General features: G+C 33.7%; 2 protein-coding genes across 2 annotated transcripts; both read right to left on the reverse strand.

The window, feature by feature from the left end:
- On the reverse strand, nt 1,915–12,541 carry LOC109358933 (5'-adenylylsulfate reductase-like 5). The gene is made up of 5 exons (XM_019603435.1): nt 12,269–12,541; nt 3,921–4,102; nt 3,408–3,532; nt 2,191–2,924; nt 1,915–1,951 (listed from the first exon to the last, which is right to left on the reverse strand). Exons 1-4 carry the CDS (start codon nt 12,428–12,430, stop codon nt 2,509–2,511), a joined length of 885 nt encoding a protein of 294 aa, XP_019458980.1. The 5' UTR covers nt 12,431–12,541; the 3' UTR covers nt 1,915–1,951; nt 2,191–2,508.
- Nucleotides 15,334–16,239, reverse strand: LOC109358009 (ethylene-responsive transcription factor RAP2-11-like). The gene has a single exon (XM_019602075.1). It carries the CDS (start codon nt 16,135–16,137, stop codon nt 15,334–15,336), a length of 804 nt encoding a protein of 267 aa, XP_019457620.1. The 5' UTR covers nt 16,138–16,239.

The raw sequence follows: 20,259 nt of genomic DNA on the forward strand, positions 1-20,259 counted from the left end.
TATATAAGTTGAGTTTGGTTTACATGTATTCTTCTTATAAGTTACCCATTTTAACCTTTTGAAATAGATGTTTATAAGTTATTTTTAAATTAGACTCCTCTCCAATAATGAAGAAAAAAATATTATTAAAAAACAAACAAAAAATTATATGTAATAACACTTGTATTCTTTTATTTATAATGATAAAATATTTTTACTTGTAAAACTAAAAAGAAAAAGTGAAAAACAATACTCTTCTCTCCCATACTACAAAGGATTCTTCCCCATCATTTTCTGTCATCAGTAAGATACCAAAACTGCTATGGCCTAGTTTTGAATTAAAATTGTTTGGGTCACTTCTCTCAATTCCCGGTTGCCAGCCAATCTTTGTAAACGTGAAAACCATTTCAAAAGGGGTGGAAATTTGCTTTTGAAGAGATGAACATTTTTTGTCCCAAACAAGAAGAGTATACATGCATAAATGGCTCTTACTCATATGAAAGGCATTTCTGAGTTTACCAAGTGTATACATAAAAGTTTGTAGTTTTTTTATTATTTAAAAAAAAATAAGTTTACATTTGTTGTTGTACAAGTATGTTTAATATCTATGTTTTGCTAGTTTAAAAATTTATACATAGTTAATACATCATTAACCACTCATTTGTATTATTATCTTTGAAAGAGTCAATAATTAAAAATGAATGATGATTTATGAACTGGTAGTATATAAAATCTTACATTATTGGTCCAGACATTCTTTTCACAAAATTGAATTCCTCAGTTGAGTTATTTATTTCAAAATTGACTTATTTTTCTATTGAAATGTCAATATTCATTTTATAATTTTATTTGAAGATTATCTCATTCTCATTTGATATCCCATTAAACTCCATATTTAAAATGTGCCATGTTGTTTTTAAATTTGATACTGTATTTTATTTCAAATTTTAAAGTTATTTTTTCATGAAGTAATAAAAATTTAATTTTTTATTATAATATATATATATGATAAATATTAGAAATTTACACATAAGAACAATCCCAAGATCAACAAACATGTCATATTCTTTTATGTAATTTACTATGTAAAAATTAATCTATTTAACTTATGTAAACAAAAGAAAATATGTTATATTCAGTTTTCAACTAAAGTACCGAAACATAAACATATTAAAATCTCGTAATTTATCATCTCATATTTTATAAACTAAAATAAAAAATATATAATTTGTATCAAATGCACTCTTAGATATAAAGGTTGGTTAATCTAAAGACCTTGAGTGTTATATGATATTTTAAAGTCTTGGAATAGTTGAAATATATTTTGATATTTTTGGTTATTTGAAGCATATTATTAGGAGTTAGTTTAGTTTTAATATGGTTAAGTTAGTTTTTGATTTTCTTGTATAAAATGAAATTTTCCAGACTCTATTGTATTCAAATCATTCAATATTCCATTTCACTCAAATCATTCAATCAATGAAATACACATTCTTTTTTTGCTCATTGATTTTTAATTTGCTAATATAATATTAGAGTAATGTAATTATGTTTTTCATGAGATGTTGTTTATCCATCAAACTTTCAATATGCAACTTCATGGTGTGCAAGATTCCGTGACCCCGAAAGAAAGCTACATCATCACCTTCATATTCTCTATTTGTCACAATTTTTCTTGATATTCTAAAAGCAAATATTACACATAGTTTATTATATTCTTTTTTTGTTACCGTTGAGCAAAAATTACTCATATTCTAAAATCGTTCATAATTCATCATTTTTTTCTCTTATTATTCTTAATAAGTATTATTCATATTTCTTCATATTCCTTTATTGTTATTCTTCCTAGTTATTCTTGAGCAAAAATTTGCTCCTATTATCATATTCTATACGGAGGAACAGTTGTCATCACCACCACTTGTCTATCTATTTGGGTCTACTAACATATTTGAATGTTTTATAGTATGGCAAGCTTTTAACAAGACAAGAAAAAAGTAAGTCTTGGACAAAAATATTTGTTAGTCAATTAAGCCAAATTTATTGTAGGCAGGGCCAAACCTGGCTTAACTCATCTGGCTTAACAATACTCATACGAATGAAATGAGTATTACATTGTACCAAGTCACTGCAGCCAAAATTTAATTTAGTAGACAGAATAGGTCCATTCCTGAATCAGTTAATAATAATAAAATTTTAAAATACAAAAAGAACAATCCTTTTTACCAAACTTAGGAATGTGTACATTTTCATTCAGAAGCAACTAATGCACAAAAAAAGAAAGCTGATCTCAAATTTACAATGCCTATTTGCTTTCTCCCAAAACCCAACTTAAACACTAACATGATTCATCTAAAACAAAATTAACAAGACTTCTACCCTAAAAAATACAAGCAACAGAGAGAGAAAGATGACTGTCTGTTTCTCAATCTTCACTACAGTTTGAAGATATTATCTGACAAATAAAAAACTCTGCTGTCCTTAAAATGACTACAACAAGATTATGGGTTCGAACATTGACATTTGTGATCATCAACTAGTTGATGGTGACTTGCCAAGAGAAACCGAAGCCAGAGACGAGGCCCAAACCCGAGCACTCCTGGCTCTTTCATGAAAGTTCTGGGTCTTGCACAGTCTTAGCTTGGTCCAAATCCTTCTGACATCAATTAAGTTAAGAACACGTTCGATAACTTGGCTCGTTTCTCCAAATATCTGCAAGCTTAATTGAGGAACATAGGAAAACCAGAACGCCTGAAGACGCAACATGATCTTGGGAAATACAAATAGAAGTACCCTCAAGCATAGAAACAATATGGAGAATGCTAAGTAGGGTTCCCGGCTTGATATTTCTCTCAGAGACAAGCCCATGAACGACTCGATAGTTGCATGTTCATCACTAGGCAAAGTGCTTAGTTCGCCAACAACTATAATGTCACCTGCTTCAAATCCTGAGACAGCCATGTCAATTAGGTATAAGCTATCACTACATGGTAGGGTCATTATAAGACATTTTGTAGGATTATATATATGATAAAAGTGTTATTCATTGATTCAAATTGCGGACCGCATCATAGTAGCCGCAATATTGCAGTAGCGGTGACCGCTGCAACTGCATCATACCGCAATTACAGTGTGACACTGAATCACAATGATGCGGCCACATCAGGCCGCAGTGCAACAACATCAAGCCGCATTTCGGCTGTATCGGACCGCATTAAGTTCAAAAGTTTTTTATCACAATAATTCACACCGCAATGGCCACAATCCACATCGCAATGACCGCAATCACAGTCACCGTGACCACAATCGCGACGGCAACCACAATTTAAAATACTGGTGTTTACCCAATCAGAATCTGGTAAAAATGGTGGAATCTAACTAAATTGCATAAGGCATTTACAAATTTACAAACAATCTCAGGATATGCTTACCTGTGTTTCTCTCATAGAATTGTACAATGGAGTTAAGACTTTTTGGACCTTGATATCTCATCCTAGATGTCTGGTTCACCAGTAAGATAGCAGGCAAGCTACGGATCCCTAATTTGGAATATAAACTGCAGGGTACACACAAACATAAACATCGAAAGACATTAATAAAGTTTAATAATTAAGTATGCCATGTATTTTGCCGAACATCAAATTTGATGTTTGATGCAAAAAATACAAAGTAGCACAAAACATTATCTATTTTAACATAGTTTCATGGCATTAGCCCAGCCAAGTGGAAGCTTAGGCAAGGCTGAACAAAGGATGGACCAAAACACTGGAACTGGTCCCATGTATCATATGGCAAACAACAACAAAAACAACTAAGCCTTAGTCCTAGTAGATGGTGTTGGCAACATGGACCGAAAGACACCATATATGCCCTCATATAGCAAAAGAAATAAATTTCAAAATTATCCAGAAACTTCAGGACAGAAGCAAGGTTAGCGTCAAAACCTTGGAAAAGTTAATGATTGTTCAACTGCAACATGTTCTACTTGGGGAAAGATGGAACTAAGACTTTCAAATTGAGGAAGCATTCTGCGTGAGAAAAGACACGAAGAAGAATAGAAGAGTATAGAAACATATCCAATCCTCTTTCTGCCAGACAAAACCCCTTCGATGAAATTCTGATCCACCTAGACAAGCCGAAATGAAAAATTCAATACTTGTCACCAGAACATGCAAATTGGAACAAATTAACCAAACACATCACCAGTTAAATCAGAAAATAGAATTAAAAATACAAATCCAGTTAACTACTAGTTCCAATTATAAGGTTCAAACATGAATAAGCATTTTTTACCAAAATCTGAATTACAACAATGCAACAAAGTTAAAAGATTACCCCTCAACATATAAGGAAAAAAATTGATGAGGGTAAGGGTGGGGGCAGGACAAAACACAACTCTAAAGACATGAGGTCAGAATGAGATTTAAAATTAACATATTAAAATAAAATAATGTTCATTGTGCATGCAAATCGATGCTTACGATTGTTAAACCTGGGTGACTAGAGAAGTTCGAAAAGAGCAAGACATAAAGTAAAAGAAAACCTAATATTATAAAGCTAGCTGCTGATTGACATGCACTAACCTATTTTGTATGATACAGGTATAAGTAATGTAGATAATAGTAGATACAGAAATTTCTGAAAAATTCAGGATATGGTAGTGTATAAGTGTATATTATATTAATAAATTATTTTAAATATATTTTTATACGATATAATAAGATTGATAAAAAAGGTTGATGCATAAAATCAGTATGGATCCGATGTCATCTTCACTCCATGAAAAGAGCAATAAAAAAGCCCATGAGTTTAACTTCAAAATTCATTGGGAATTAAATTGGAAAGCGATTACTACTTAAGAATGAAGTCTAAAATCCCGTTTTTAACATATAGCCGAAGTATTTTTAGAGGAAGAATCAAGGATAATTACACAAACAATTATCTGACAGTCCTATAAAATTTAGAGTCACTTTGGTATCACCTTAAAATTGAGGGTGAAATTTCAAGTAATCAGTTTCCATACAACGTTCCTTATAAATCACGCTGTCATTATCATCATCCTCATGAATTTAGTTTGAAATATCAACAATGCACAACAGAGCAGGAATCATTTTATTCAAAATAATCAATATTTTCTATCATCTAAAAGTAACAACAGAGTCACCACTAGAATTCTAGGTGGGGCTTCTGTTGGTAAGCAACTAGTTTAGCAGTACCAACAAGGATACTGATAAACACTGGTATCTAAGTAAGAGAAAATTTAGGCAGAAATGAAGAAATTGCCCCTAACCCACAAGCAACTAGACTTGTGGTAGGGTTCTAAGATTTTATTGAGAAGAAAAGAATTACAAGATAGTATGAATGTAGTTACAAGATAGAGGATCCCACGATCCTTCCCCTCAACTGATTCCTCAATCAGTTACTCTCTAAATTCAATATCCTTTCTCCTAGGCTAACCTCCTATTAATAGCTCCTTAACTGTCTTAACTACCAAGGAATAAGAGGGAAAGTTGGTTATTTAACAACCACGTTTTCCTCTTACCTCTTTTATACACATGCTTCAATTCAGGCTTGTTATGGGCCTTAACACTACCCTCCCCTAAACTTTTTAACTTGTCCTCAAGTTGGAAGTTTGGAAAGTTGGCTTGTACACTTACTGCTGTCTCCCAAGTGTTGTCATACTCAGGGAGATTCTGCCATTTGACTAAGACTTCAGGCCTCCCCTGTCCAATTCCCCTGTAATCAGTGATGTCCTCTGGATTTACTTCTAGGATTAACTCCTCATTTAACATTGGTGGTAGTGGCTGTGGCTGCTGATGGGGCTTAAGTGCCTTCTTCAACAGTGAAACATGGAAAACTGGATGAACCTTAGATTCAGCAGGTAAATCCAATTTATAGGCCACAATTCCTACCTTCTGAGTAACTTGATAAGGACCATAGTATCCAGGAGCTAGTTTAGCAAATGGTCTAGTGGCAAGGGACTTCAGTTTATAAGGCTGTAGCTGGAGGAACACCCAATCCCCTACCATAAATTCCACTGCCCTTCTATGCTTGTCAGCTACTCGCTTCATGAAATTTTGTGCCTTAGTCAAATTAGTCTTCAATTCTTATAGTACCTGCTCTGATTAGCAGAGGGGGTTCCCTCCCATACAAGGCCTTGAAAGGAGTCATTCCAGCTAATTGGTTATAGTTGGAATTATACCAAAATTCTGCTCAATGCAACCATTCTACCCATTGCTTGGGTCTTGGGCCTACAAAACACCTCAAGTAAGTTTCTAAGCACCTATTAGTAACCTCAGTCTGCCCATCTGTTTGAGGGTGATAAGAGGTGCTCAATTTCAATTGTGTGCCAGCCATTTTAAACAATTCCTTCCAAAAATGACTCAAGAACAAGGGGTCCCTATCTGAAACTATAGAAGTAGGGAAACCATGCAATTTGACTACTACTTGTAAGAACACAGCAGCTACATCTTTGGCTGAGTAGGGGTGCCCTAATGCAAAGAAGTGGCCATAGAAACTTGCAATTCGTTTGTAAGTCCTTAGATACCTTGAGTGCCCTCCAGCAGGTGTGTCATGGCATTCAGATAAGATCAGGGGAATTCTGTTGGATCCCTTAGACAAAACCAACCTTCCCTTGTAGTATAGCACCCCCTTCCTTAGTTCAAAGCCTGGGTGAGAATTAGAAGAAATCACTAAGTCTTGCATCACATTCCTCCATTTAGGATCCAATTGTAACTCTTGTATCCACAATTCTACTTCCTCATTATTAATCATAGAAATGGAAGCATACATTAACTTCCTAGACAAGGCATTAGCAACAGAGTTTTCCCTGCCAGGTTTATATTGTATCTCAAAATCCAGACCCACCAACTTCACTGCCCACTTAAACTGATCATCAGAAAAGAGCCTCTATTCTGTTAGAAATTTCAGACTTCTCTGATCAGTTCGGATGATGAAATGTCTGCCCATAAGGTAGTGCCCCCATTTCTGTATAGCCTGAACCAGAGCCATTAATTCCCTCTCATACACAGATTTTTGTTGAGCCTTAAGAGACAACCCCTTACTCCAAAAGGCTAGGGGCCTTCCCCCCCGCATCAACACTGCCCCTAAACCCTTACTAGAAGCATCAGTCTCCACCACAAAATCCTTATTGAAATCAGGAATAGCTAGCATAGGTAACTCAATCATAGCTCCCTTTAACTTCTCAAAGGCAACATTGGCATCCTCAGACCAAATAAATGCATCTTTTTTAAGCAATTCAGTGAGTGGCCTAGCCATTCTTCCATAATCCTGCACAAACTTCCTGTAGTACCCTGTGAGTCCCAAGAAGCCTCTTAACCCCTTGATGCTGGTAGGGACAGGCAGGAAATCATATCCTTCACCTTAGAAAGATCAGCAGATACTCCTCCTTCAGAGATGACATGCCCTAGGTATTCAATGCTAGAATGACCAAAGCTGCACTTTTTAGGATTGGCTTTGAAGGAATTCTGCATTAATAGTCCCAAGATCAACCCTAGATGTTGACAATGAGAAGTCATATCATGGCTGTAAACCAGGATATCATCAAAGAACACTAGTATAAATTTTCTGAGATAGGGTTTCAAAATTTCATTCATGAGGAATTGGAAGGTGGATGGGGCATTGGTTAGCCCAAAGGGCATAACCAAAAACTCATAATGGCCCTCATGAGTCCTGAAAGCTGTCTTTTCTACATTCTCTGGCCTCATCCTAATCTGGTGATATCCAGATTTCAAGTCCAATTTAGAGAACACCTTAGCCCCTCCCAACTCATCAAGTAGTTCTTCAATCAAGGGTATTGGGAATGGTTATCTTGTTAAGGGCCCTGTAATCCACACAAAATCTCCACCCACCATCCTTCTTCTTAACTAGGATTATAGGACTAGAATAAGGAGAAATACTAGGCCTAATAACCCCAGCTCCCAACATCTCAGCTACCAACCTTTCCACTTCTGATTTCTGGTAGTAAGGGCACCTATAGGGCCTTAGATGATGGATCTCTGCCCCCTCCTTCAAATGAATAGCATGGTCTTGCCTCCTAGTAGGAGGAAGGCCTTGAATATCCTGGAAAACTGATTGAAACTGTTGCATCACTTCTTCCAACTCTGCTGGTAACATCCCCTCTGTTCTGGTTGGTGATGTTTCCTCACACTGCAGTAGTAAACCCTTTCCCTCCTCCATTAATACTTGCATAAAAGATCCCAGTGATAGCTCAGCCTTAGTTAGGGCAGGATCCCCAACTATAGTGATGTTTGCTCCCTCCTTTCTGACTAATAACTTCATTCTACCAAAATCAGCCCTTACCTCCCCTAGGCTAGCTAACCATTCCAAGCCTAGAACCATGTCCACCCCTCTTAATTCAAAGAGATAAAAGTCTTGAATCACCTCAAGTGTTTGCATGAAAAGTTTAAGTTGAGAACACTTGCCCTAGCACTATATGTGATGTCCATCCCCTACTTCCACCACATAAGTCCTGGTTCCCTCCACCTTAAGTTGTAAGTCCTCCACCAAATTCTTTGAGATGAAATTATGAGAAGCTCCACAATCTATCATCACCACTACAGGTGTCTCCCTCAAGGTGCCTCTTATCTTCCAAGATCTTGAAGAAGTAAGCCCTTTCATTGAATATAATGACAGTTGTAATGAATGGAAAGTCTTTACCTCTACTCCAGATTCCTCCACATCCTCAGTTTCTTTTTCTTCATATTCATCCTAATCAGCCATCAACAACATGTGTAATTGCTTATTTCTGCACCTATGATCTCTAGAAAAGGGCTCATCACACCTAAAACAAAGCCCTTTCTCCCTCTTCTCCTTCATCTCAGCACTAGTTAATCTTCTGTAATCCCCCCCAATTTTAGAGTTACCCAGGTCAAGAGTATTCTTGAGGGGTGTAGCCACACTTCCTACAGATGAGCCTTCCTTCCTATAGCTATTAGTGGCAGATGGTTCCAGGGTGACCACCTTGCTACAGGACTTGGTTCTGGATGATCCAAAAGACATGGAATACCCTGCTTGAGTCCTTCTGTGCACTACCAGATTCCTCTGCTCAATCAAAATGGCCTTCTGAATCAATTCTGGCAAAGTCTTTAGTTCATATGATCTGACTTCCACCTTTATCTCCTCCTTGAGCTCATTCAAGAACACCCCCCCTAACAAAGTCTTGATTGATTCCTCTCAAAGCCCTGCAAAATTTTCAAATTCCTCCACATAGGTTTCTACTCCTCCTTCCTGCTTGAGAGATAAGAGCAATTCAAATGGATTTTGAGCCATAGCTAGCTGAAACCTTCGCACTACAGCCAATTTAAATCCTTCCCAAGTAGGGTAAGGATTACACCCTTCCCACCATTGATACCAACTAAGGGCATTCCCTTCCAAAGCCACCATAGTGGCTCTCATCTTTTCAATTTCAGAAATGGAACGTAGGGCAAAATACCTCTCAAGCTTCTGCACCCATCCATATGCATCATCTCCCGTAAAGATAGGTATCTCTAACTTCCTCCACCTATCATGGCTATGACCTCGATGGTGGCTATCCACTTCTTCTTCGTTCTCACTGCCCACCTCAAAGGATTGCTCCTCTAGGGTAACTCCCAATTTCGTGGTTATGGCAGTCATCAAATCTTCTAGCTTGTTGGTCGTGCCTCATTCAGCTCCATTCTCATACGTATCTCCTCTCTTTCTTGGCGCGATTCCCCCTTCTCCTACGTTCCACTATCATTTTCCTTGGCCATGCTTCGAGTAGAAACCATACAATGAAACTCAATTGCAGCGTGGGTGGTTACTTTCCACAGGCACCAGAATGGTGCTCTGATACCAGTGATAAACACTGGTATCTAAGTAAGAGAAAATTTAGGCAGAAATGAAGAAATTGCCCCTAACCCACAAGCAACTAGACTTGTGGTAGGGTTCTAAGATTTTATTGAGAAGAAAAGAATTACAAGATAGTATGAATGTAGTTACAAGATAGAGGATCCCACGATCCTTCCCCTCAACTGATTCCTCAATCAGTTACTCTCTAAATTCAATATCCTTTCTCCTAGGCTAACCTCCTATTAATAGCTCCTTAACTGTCTTAACTACCAAGGAATAAGAGGGAAAGTTGGTTATTTAACAACCACATTTTCCTCTTACCTCTTTTATACACATGCTTCAATTCAGGCTTGTTATGGGCCTTAACAGATACATGTAGTGAGAAGACCAGAGAAATGTAGGGGGAAAGAGGTAGAGGAAAAGGGGAAAATTCTAAAAACACCACTTGAATTTGTATGATGTGCAATTTGTTCCCCCTGAGCTAGAGTTCAAGGACTTTTCTACACTCTTTTTTTTTAAATTCAGAGACTAAATCGCACATAATGCAAAGTTCAAGGGGTGTTTTGGGTCTTTCCCAAAAAAACGTAGTTTGTTTGGGTTGCCATCAATTTTCTTCAACGGAGTCCTCATAGGGGTTGCATAATAGAAAACAGAGGGACATAGAAGGATTTTGGCAGCATATAATTGGACAGCATTAAGCAACTTACTATCTGTCAGATTTGATATCCGGACTACTCTATAGGCTTTATCTATTAAGCACTTATAAATAAAAATATATAAGCCTAATCAATTCCAACTATTCATTGATGAACTGTATGTAATCCAAATCACAAATTTCCCAGCAGTTGGTTGCATAACTTTAGAGCAAAATCAAAATATTCAGTTTCATGCATTTATGATCTCGTATTCAAGATTTCAAGGACAAAAACAAATAAGAAATGATAATTGATAACTAATCAATGAGCTATAATCAAGTTAAAATGGAAAGAAAGAGAATGCTATGTCTGCAGTGTTTAAGGGTCTTAACTGAAGCAAACTTATTCATAAGAACAAACAGAATCACCTAGGGAAACTATGGACAAACTATAGGTTATAAATAAATGGACTGTGCACTAGACTTTAGTATAACTACAAGTTATCAGTAATCGTGTTTCCAAGCATATGACCTACGGATTACGGTTTATGTAAGGGCACTAAAAAATGGAAACTATACTCAACTACTCAAGACATTATTTAAATGAGCAATTATAGAGCAACTAAACAGAGATGTATGTTTTTTCTGGTAAAAAAATATATAATGACGATAATATGTCAAATATCATCTGTTTTCTAATCCTTAAACAATTTTTTTGGTGGATTATGTAACTTAATAGTCAACAAGGAAAAGTAAATTTTCAGACATCATTTGTTATGCTTATATTTGCAGTGTAAATGACTTCATCGGCATCATCAAAATGTTATCTGTTTTCTATACGGAAGTATTGTCATTCAAAATATTTCATGCATATATTTAGTTCTCCTAGAAGAGACTATTATGATAGATGTTTCATCCTGCATTCAAAAGGTCCTAGAGAAGACCAACACAATCTTCGCCAACTTACATAACTCATTACATTGCATATCATCTGTATAACATTGTCATGTTAAAACTGCGAATTTTATGCAATCTCCTTATCGTCATCAAAACTATAACTCATATCGTATTTATCACAAGTAACTTCTTTGATAGATAGAAAGGATCACTCAAAAGATGATTATGGAGATATTTTATTCTTCTAGCAAAACATTATTCCAGTACAAGTAAAAACAATCAACTAGACCTCACATTTAAATCAAATAGAAACAATATAAACTTTACTTATCTAGATGCCTAATACAGGACCACGAAACAGTTCCTAGTATGGTATCAATTAGATCTGAAATCTTCACACTCACAACAATTACTTCTCTAACAATATTTTGAATCACCTAGTCTCCACTTTGATGCTAGATTATCTAACAAAACTAACCCTAATACTGATTCCAATTTTGCCAAAAACACAAACAGTGCAAGATTTTAATTGTGTTCAACCACATTCATGGTTTCCCTTCTATGTTGTAGAAATAAAAATCTTCCTAGGATATCTGAATTCAAAAAGCAGTTCTGATAAACGTTCTATTTATCTCCCATAATGAACAATTTCCCGAAAGATCTCCACTTAGATAATTGTCAACACCTAATATTTTGATTCCCCATTTTTCACATACTCAAACCAGAATCTAATTCTTCAAATTCAAACTGGGACAAACCCCATGGATCAAAACATTGGAACATAAAAAAACCCCATTAAATAAAAAACCTATGAATAACAAAAAGTCTAGATACATCATATATTATATCAACCCAAACCAATTAATTCCCATAAAACCACATAAAAACCATAAAATACGTATAAAAAATGAAACTTTTATAGAGGGGTACCTGAAGAGGTGGGTTTGGCGAGATGATAGGTGAGCATTGAGATTGAAGAGCATAAAGAAATGAAGGATAAGAAGCAGATGAGGATTGAAGGAAGGAGAAGAAAGTGATGAAGATGAGAAGAAGCAAGGTAGCCATAGATGAAGAAGAAGAAGAAGAAAACATTGAAGATTGAAGAAGGTGTATGTGTTATTACAAGACAAACCAAATGGGTTAGAAAGAGACCATTAGATTATACATATAAGATGGTGTTTGTTTTGTTTGTTTTGTTTGTTTTATGCTATTTTCTCTCTCTAGTGTCTCAAAATAAAGCTGGAAAGTGTTTGACTTGTAATGTTTGATTTTTTTAGTATAATTAACTGTATCATCATTCTATGATTAATAAACTAGTTAATTTGAGAATGTATGATTATCTCTCATGATAATTGTCATTTATAATAACCAAATTTTTTATTTTTGATTATTTGAACCTTGTAATTACTAGATCAATGTCTAGTTCTTTATGAGTGAGGTTAAATTATACAAGTGGTTGTGTTTTGTATTTTATGCTACTTTTTATTTTTCTCTCCCTTGTGACTCAAAATATAACTGAAAACCATTTGAGTGGTAACGTTGGTGGTGTTACATGTGAGGGGGTGGGACAAGTGCAAGGTTAAGGAGGAAGAAATTGTGATTTGGTAAGGAAAATGGGTGGTTTGGTTTGGTTAGCTGATTAGAAAATAATACAATGGGTCCTATCAAGCTACTTTTCCAAGTGATTCAGAGGTGTTTTTCGTGGTTCAGTTTTAAGGAATTTATTTATTTTCTATGACTTTTTAAAGTTTATCTCTTACTCTTGATTTGTTTTGAATAGATTTAAGGTATATATCCTCTCTTTTTTACAAACGTACATTGTGTATAATTTTTACTTAATTTAATGATTATTAACACTAGTGGATGATTACATTATGGCTGCATATCATATTTTCTTCCCTCTTTATTAAAAAAATTTAAAACATGGGAGACATGAATCTCCCATAACATAATTTATATATAATAAATATTAAAAAATAAGTAAATTATTGTGAAAAATTAGTAAAATTATTCACATTATCTCTCTATCTATTTTACACTGACACAAATTAACCCTAATTTACATTCAAACATTACATTGACTAATGTAGTGGAGAGAGCGTAAAACAAAAATAATTGGTAACTATAATTAAGTTAAATTTTAAAAATGTCAGTATAATTTACTCTAATAAAAATAATAAAGAAATATTGTCTCATATACTATATTTATGGAAATTTTGTGGGAGATTCAACAAAGGTACCATTACTTCTCTAAGACCATTATTATTAGCAAATATAATAGACAACGCATCATCGTTATTGGTAAATTCAAACTCAAAGTAAATCTTAATATAGTGTATTTTATTGGACCAAGTAGCAAATTTTCTCTCCCTTTATTATTTTCATGAACTCTCTCGACTACATGCTTAGACAAAAAAATTAGGAAAAATTGAATTGTTATCTCAAATATTTTCGGTTAAATCATTTCTTAATTCCATTAATGTATGAGAAATGATAATGTATTAAAACTTATCTTGTCGGTGGTACATAAACGTATTAAATTTGTCAAACCAACAATATATGAATGGATTTCTCGCTAATTCTATGCCTTATTTTTTCTTTCATTGGAGCTCTATAATATTAGTTTTAATTTAATGAATGAACTATTTTTGGGTTCAATTACTTAATATTATAGTAGATACTGGACAATATTATTTTAAAAAAGTAATTAAATAAAACAAAATAATAAATTATATAGTATAAGAAATTTTAACATACAATGTTAGTATAGATTTATATCAATATAATAACAATCACCTTGAAAAACACCCAAAAGCATACAAACAAAATACCCTAAACCACAAACAACATATCATGAACTATCCAAACACCCTAAACCACCATTACCCTAAGCCACCTTTGAAAACTCAAATCTCTTTATAATATAAATTATACAAATATTCTAAATAAAAAACGGGTAATTTGACAAGTAGCTATTCCTCAAACTAACTTCTCAATACTAAAAAATGTCAATTTAAGAAGTTGGTTTTCCCCTAACAAATTTCTGAAAAAAGCTCAAAGGAAAAGTTTGTATCTAAAATCGACTTCTCAATGTTAAATAAGACATTCCAATTGAGTATTAAGTTCCACCAAAACAACTTCACGAGATAAAAAAATTGGATCATTGAAAAGTCGATTTAGTTCTAATCAACTTCTCAACTAAAAAGATAAATGCATAATTTGGGCCATAAATTTTCGGTGGCTGATTTGTGATTTTTTAAAAAAAAAAGCATTATTGTGATAAATTTCCCATTTTGGGATGCCTTTTTTATACTTGTATTTATAAAGTAAGCATTCTACTTGCCTCTTTATTTATGAAGGAAATCTTAACGGTGTGTAAATGAACTATTTCACGATATTAAGCAACTTGAATAGTCATTTTGATTTTGGCATTAATGGGCAAGGTTCTAATTTCCTTTGCTTTTTCTCTAACGTCTACATTTCCATCCTGACCTATTCCTAGAATGTCATAGATAGAAAAAAGACATCAAGATTTAAATTTGATAGAAGGGATGTGGATAAGAGTAACATAAATGCCTTGAGATTTTACACAATAATGATTGAAAAGGGCTCCCTCAAGAATAAGACAATGCAACTCATGTATATTCATGCTAACATTTAAAAACAGTTAAAGAAACATAATTGTATCTCACAAAAGCTCATATATAGTAATATTTCAACCAATCCTAGATCATACACTTCTCCCTCAATTTTCCAATAAAAGATACACAAAAAAAGACATTTGTAATTAATAAATATTTTGGCATGATTACTTAGTAATTCGAACAAAGATATGATGTCTCAAACCATGTCCCAAATCTTGTCTCGCACTAATTAATGAGAAGTAAAAATAAAAAAATAATAATTTAAATTTTTTAACTTATATAACATATTTTCATTGATATGAGACCATATTTGGGACATGGTTTGGGAGAGCAACTATGTTTATCCCACCTTTAAGTTGAATAGAACAATGAGCATATTGGTGGAAGATCCCAAAGAGATTCATTGGAGTCCTTAACAGCTTCCATGTACTCATGCACTCCATTAATTGCATAGAGTGATGCTGATATTTGTCTTTCAACTCTCATCCTTTCAAATTCTGATAGCTCCAAATGTTGTGTATCAATCATGCCATCAATCTTTGGTATATCCAACATTTGAGCAAAAGGAAAACAATCAAAGACTTGCCCAAAAGCCCATGAGAAATTGGACTCAGATTCCACCCTACAATTGCTAAAATCAGATTCAAAATCATCATCAAAAAGCTTTGTGCTGTTTGGAGTTGTCACACTAGAAATAGAGCTAGCATTCTTGTCATTGTTATTATTGCATGAATTAGTATTAGGGCTAGCACTGCTAATGTTGGTGCCAACATCAACAATATCTTCTTGTTTTTCTTTGACACCTTTTCTTTCTTTAAGAAGATTTCGAATCCGAAAAGCAATGGGAGAATCCATTGAAACATGAGTGATGAAGTTTGTTCGAGTATTCGATCCGCGAAGAAGGCACGCAGCTTCATCATAAGCTCTTGCTGCTTCTTCAGCTGTCTCAAAAGTGCCAAGCCACATTCTTATCTTCTGTGTTGTGTCTTTGATCTCAGCTACCCATCTCCCTGAAGGTCTTTGTCTCACCCCAACAAATTTGTTTGTGTTGTTGTTGTTTCTGCTTCTTCCTTTGAATTTGCCTACTTTGTTGTTAATCACTGAAATGCTAGGTTTCTGATGCTGCAGCTTTGGTTGCTGGAATTGAATTTCCATCTTAAATTGTTCAAGATAATGTATATATTTGAGGGTTAGAAATTATAGGATATATCACAAAGGGACAAAGAAGATCATAAAGTACTTTAACTCTCACTATGAAAGTGGAAAGCTATTCCTTAATGTTCATGTTGGTTGCAAGATGTGTTACATTATATACATACATATATATATATATATAGAGAGAAAAAGTTGCTGAGATTTTCAATAAGCAAGTTGGATTAATATATTACATGCACGTCTTCTTGGAATCTTTTGATTGCTTAATTTTTATAAGAATCTTTTAAACACTGCATGATGTAGACAAGTTACCCTTCAAGTTCAACTGTTCCCTTATTTTGAACAGGATGACCGCTAATATAGCTGTTGTTTGTAGGCATTGCATTACTTAAAGAGTCAAGCTTTGGAATTTAAGTACCAAAAGAGAATATATCAATTTTAAAACTCCCCCCCTCTTTATATTCTATAACTATTTAGGCATTGGTTTGGCTAGTATCCCTTACAAAATAAATTTTATGTATAAAAAGTAAAAATAATTTAAATCAGAAGTGTATAATGCATAGCTTAGCCATAAAATTAACTAAAGACCACACTCTAAGCTCTAACTCTACCTCTCCCTAGCTCCTAAAATGGAAAAGATTTTTAATTGTTTCTTGAAATTTTCTAATATGATATAATATAATCCATTTTTAAGGTATTTAACATATAATCCCCCAATAAATATATAAATATATATATAGGTATAAGTATTGTTTAACAAGGATACGAAATTAAATCCGACAATGAAGCTAAAATCAGTTTAATAGGTATAAGTAATTGAGTTTTGAAATATAATATGAATGGAGAAACAAAACGCACTTTGTGTTCTTTTCACCTCAAATAAGATAATATCTATATATTTGTAGTAAAACCAATGTTGTCACCCGAGTCGAACATCAAACTGAAAGACATCTCGTATAATGTTTAATCGGTTTAAATGGTTAAATTGTCCAATTAGACCGGATAATTATATATATATAATTAATAATTATTATACGATTTAATTATATGTAAATGCAAATTTTTATATAATTAATAATTATGTATAACTATATTGAATTCACATCTATCTATTTTTTCGGACTAAAGTAAAATAAAATATTGCAGCAGTATTCCTTTATTTTTAAAAAAATGTATGAACCGTTCGGTTACTTTCCGAGTTATGACAGTTTAAATGTGTTTAACACGGTCAGACCGAAATTTTCCCGGTTCAAAGTGATCTAACCCCCCACATTCTCTTAAGACGACTAACCAAAATCGTTTTCAATTCAGGTCATACCATCCGGTCCAGTTCAATTATCATAACATTGCGAAAAACACTTATGATATAAATCTATGGATATAATCTAGGGAAATTTAGTTGACAAAATAGTAACTATTACTATAAACCCAAAAAAAACCAATTATGTTTCTTTATGGATTAAAATTTTGTTACTGTTTCTCACACTATCTATATTTACCTTCATCTTTCATCTATTTTTTATCCTTTATTATCTTTGAACTATACATCATATTTTTCTAAAACATATGGAATAAAACATCTATGGCGTCCATCAACATTTTCCAAAACAAAATCAAACAAACACTTGCAGTATTACTTTAACCCAGGAGTCCTATTATCAAGAAAAAGTCATAAAATATTACCTATTGGTGCATGATCTTATGGCCACGGCAAAGAACATAGAATCACCCAATCAACTAAATAAATCCAACAGTAGTGGAAAAATAAAAGAAGTAGCTAGGGTTAGACTGAATTGGGACAAACATCTGTTGTCCTAAACTATGTCCTAAACTGTATCTTAAACTATGTTTTAGACTAATTATATTGAAACAAAAAAAGAAAAAATAATAATTTTTTAATTAATATGATATATTTTTATTAGTTCAATATATATTTTGGGACACTATTTGAGATATGAGATGATTATATGAGAGAGTTGAGGGGCAACTAGTCCTAGCCCTCACCCTTCCCTTCTTGTTTCTAAGTCAAACAATGAAACCATTATGGTGAAGCGATGAATTTCTGCCACATGGAAGCCCCAAAATGATCTTTGAGAAGCACCCATAAACTAAGAGACTAAAAGCATGCTTGGCACTAAAGTAGACTGAGTCAGTGGTCGCCACACCTATATGGCTACCATAGTAAATTAGTAGTAGTGTATATATTAAATAACTTTTTTGGTAAGAGTTTATATATTAAATATTCACATGTATATCCCATCGTGCGTGCTGCGTTTATTGTAAGTTCTAATCTCATCCTCACGTTACCAACAAAACTCTTTGTCCCCTTTGCGATTATTCACAGGTTATTATGGTGATATGACTTTGTCGTTGCCCTCTACGTTAATTGTCGAGAAATATAACCAACTTTATATTCAATTTTAGATTTAAATTTAATACAATTCTGACTTTCAAGTGTTTTTCCAGTTTAAATCAATCATTCGCTATCATATTTAAAATTGTTTCCAAAACTCACATACCGAGTAGTTGGAGTCAAGTGTTAATTTGTTGAAGATCTTATAACTAGATTGTATAATACATGACTTCTACCTAAAATAATATGATAAATTTAAGCGGAAATTATTAAGAATTCTCCTTGGATTCTCTGATCATTTGGTCTGCGTACTAAGGAATAGGCTCGCAGACAAGATTATAAGACTGAGATTGCAACTAAGAGAGGGTAAATTAGTTTACTAGAAATTATGATAACTTTTTCTGCAAAATGAAGAGTTAAAATGCAGCGGATAATATTGTAGAAAATAAACAAGAATAAATCAAAGAGGTAAGGAAGCAGATAGTACACAAATATTTTATACTGGTTCACCTTCTTGTCCACCGAAGGCTACGTCTAGTTCTCTTGAAGCACAAGAAATTTTCCACTAAATATTGTGAGTTGTAATTATAATATCTCACCCGAGATTTTTATGTACCTTACACACTCACTAATACTTATCACCTTGGAAAACACATTTCCAAGTAACTCTCTCCCCTTTCTATTCACACCCCGTGAAAGAAAGTATTTACAATGAATGAAGAATTACAATGATGGCTTGGATTGCCTTTACAAGTATGAAATATAATAACACTTGCAATCCAATCAACTCTTTTGTATACTTGGTAATATTGCTCTTTAATTTTACAAAACTTTGAAACACTTTACTTCAAGCAACTCGGAAAAATAACTTTTGAAAGTTTGAGTGCAAGTTGCTAGAAGTGCAGAAAACTATTTCAGAGAAGTGTAGGAAAGTTGTGAGAAAAGTGTGAAAGGGTTATAAAAGAGTTGTTTTATGATTGTGAGTTCTAAGGCCTTAAATAGGCTTTCCAATCAGTCGTTGTGCCTTTATGAAAGAGTAGGAGTTGTTTGGAATGAATGCATTTCATTTGGGATGAAAACTCTTGAGTTTCAAATCTGAAAAACTGATGTAACAACTCTTAGTAGCCGATTACAACATTGAGTGGTCGATTACCCAAATGTTCTGTCCAACAGTGCATTAAAATTCACTTAGAGTAATCGGTTACCCAAATTTGAGTAATCGGTTACTCCAATTCAAAATTTGTTGGATAATTGATTCTCACTCATGTAACCTATTACTCAAATTTCACTAACCTGTTACACAGTATTTTGAAAAATGTTTTCATTTAAAACTTGAAGTGTTTCAATTTCTTTTAAAATATTTTGAGCATTACTACTTTGGTATATTAAAGAGTATATGATAGAAGTACGTATTTAGACTTAGACTAATTGTCTTGAAGCTTTAATCTTCTTGGTCTTCATAAGTAATCTTCCTTTTGGTGATGTTGGTGTCTTCATCAAAATCTTGCCAAGGTCAGGAGCAAAGATCTTCTTCACAATTTCCCCCTTTTTGATGATGACAAACCAATATCTTTTTGACAGTGTAGTTTTCTTGAGAGCATCATACTTTGAGATATGTTGAAGTTTGACTTGAGTATGCTCTCCCTATCTTGTATGCTTCCCCTTTCTTTTGGAGTAATGTGCTTGAAATAATTTTATAGAAAATACACCTCTCCCAATTTTTCTTCCCCTTTTGACTTCATCAAAAAGTAGAAAAACAAATAGATTCC

This window comes from Lupinus angustifolius, chromosome LG10, assembly GCF_001865875.1.
Source record: "Lupinus angustifolius cultivar Tanjil chromosome LG10, LupAngTanjil_v1.0, whole genome shotgun sequence".
In the NCBI taxonomy this organism is placed as follows: Eukaryota; Viridiplantae; Streptophyta; class Magnoliopsida; order Fabales; family Fabaceae; genus Lupinus; species Lupinus angustifolius.

Coding starts and splice junctions, on each gene's coding strand:
- LOC109358933 (XM_019603435.1), bottom strand. CDS start 12,430: ATGTTTTCTTCTTCTTCTTCTTCATCTATGGCTACCTTGCTTCTTCTC. Junction 4,103..12,268: donor CGCCAAACCCACCTCTTCAG/GTACCCCTCTAT, acceptor CGGCTTGTCTAG/GTGGATCAGAATTTCATCGA. Junction 2,925..3,407: donor ATTCTATGAGAGAAACACAG/GTAAGCATATCC, acceptor TGGCTGTCTCAG/GATTTGAAGCAGGTGACATT.
- LOC109358009 (XM_019602075.1), bottom strand. CDS start 16,137: ATGGAAATTCAATTCCAGCAACCAAAGCTGCAGCATCAGAAACCTAGC.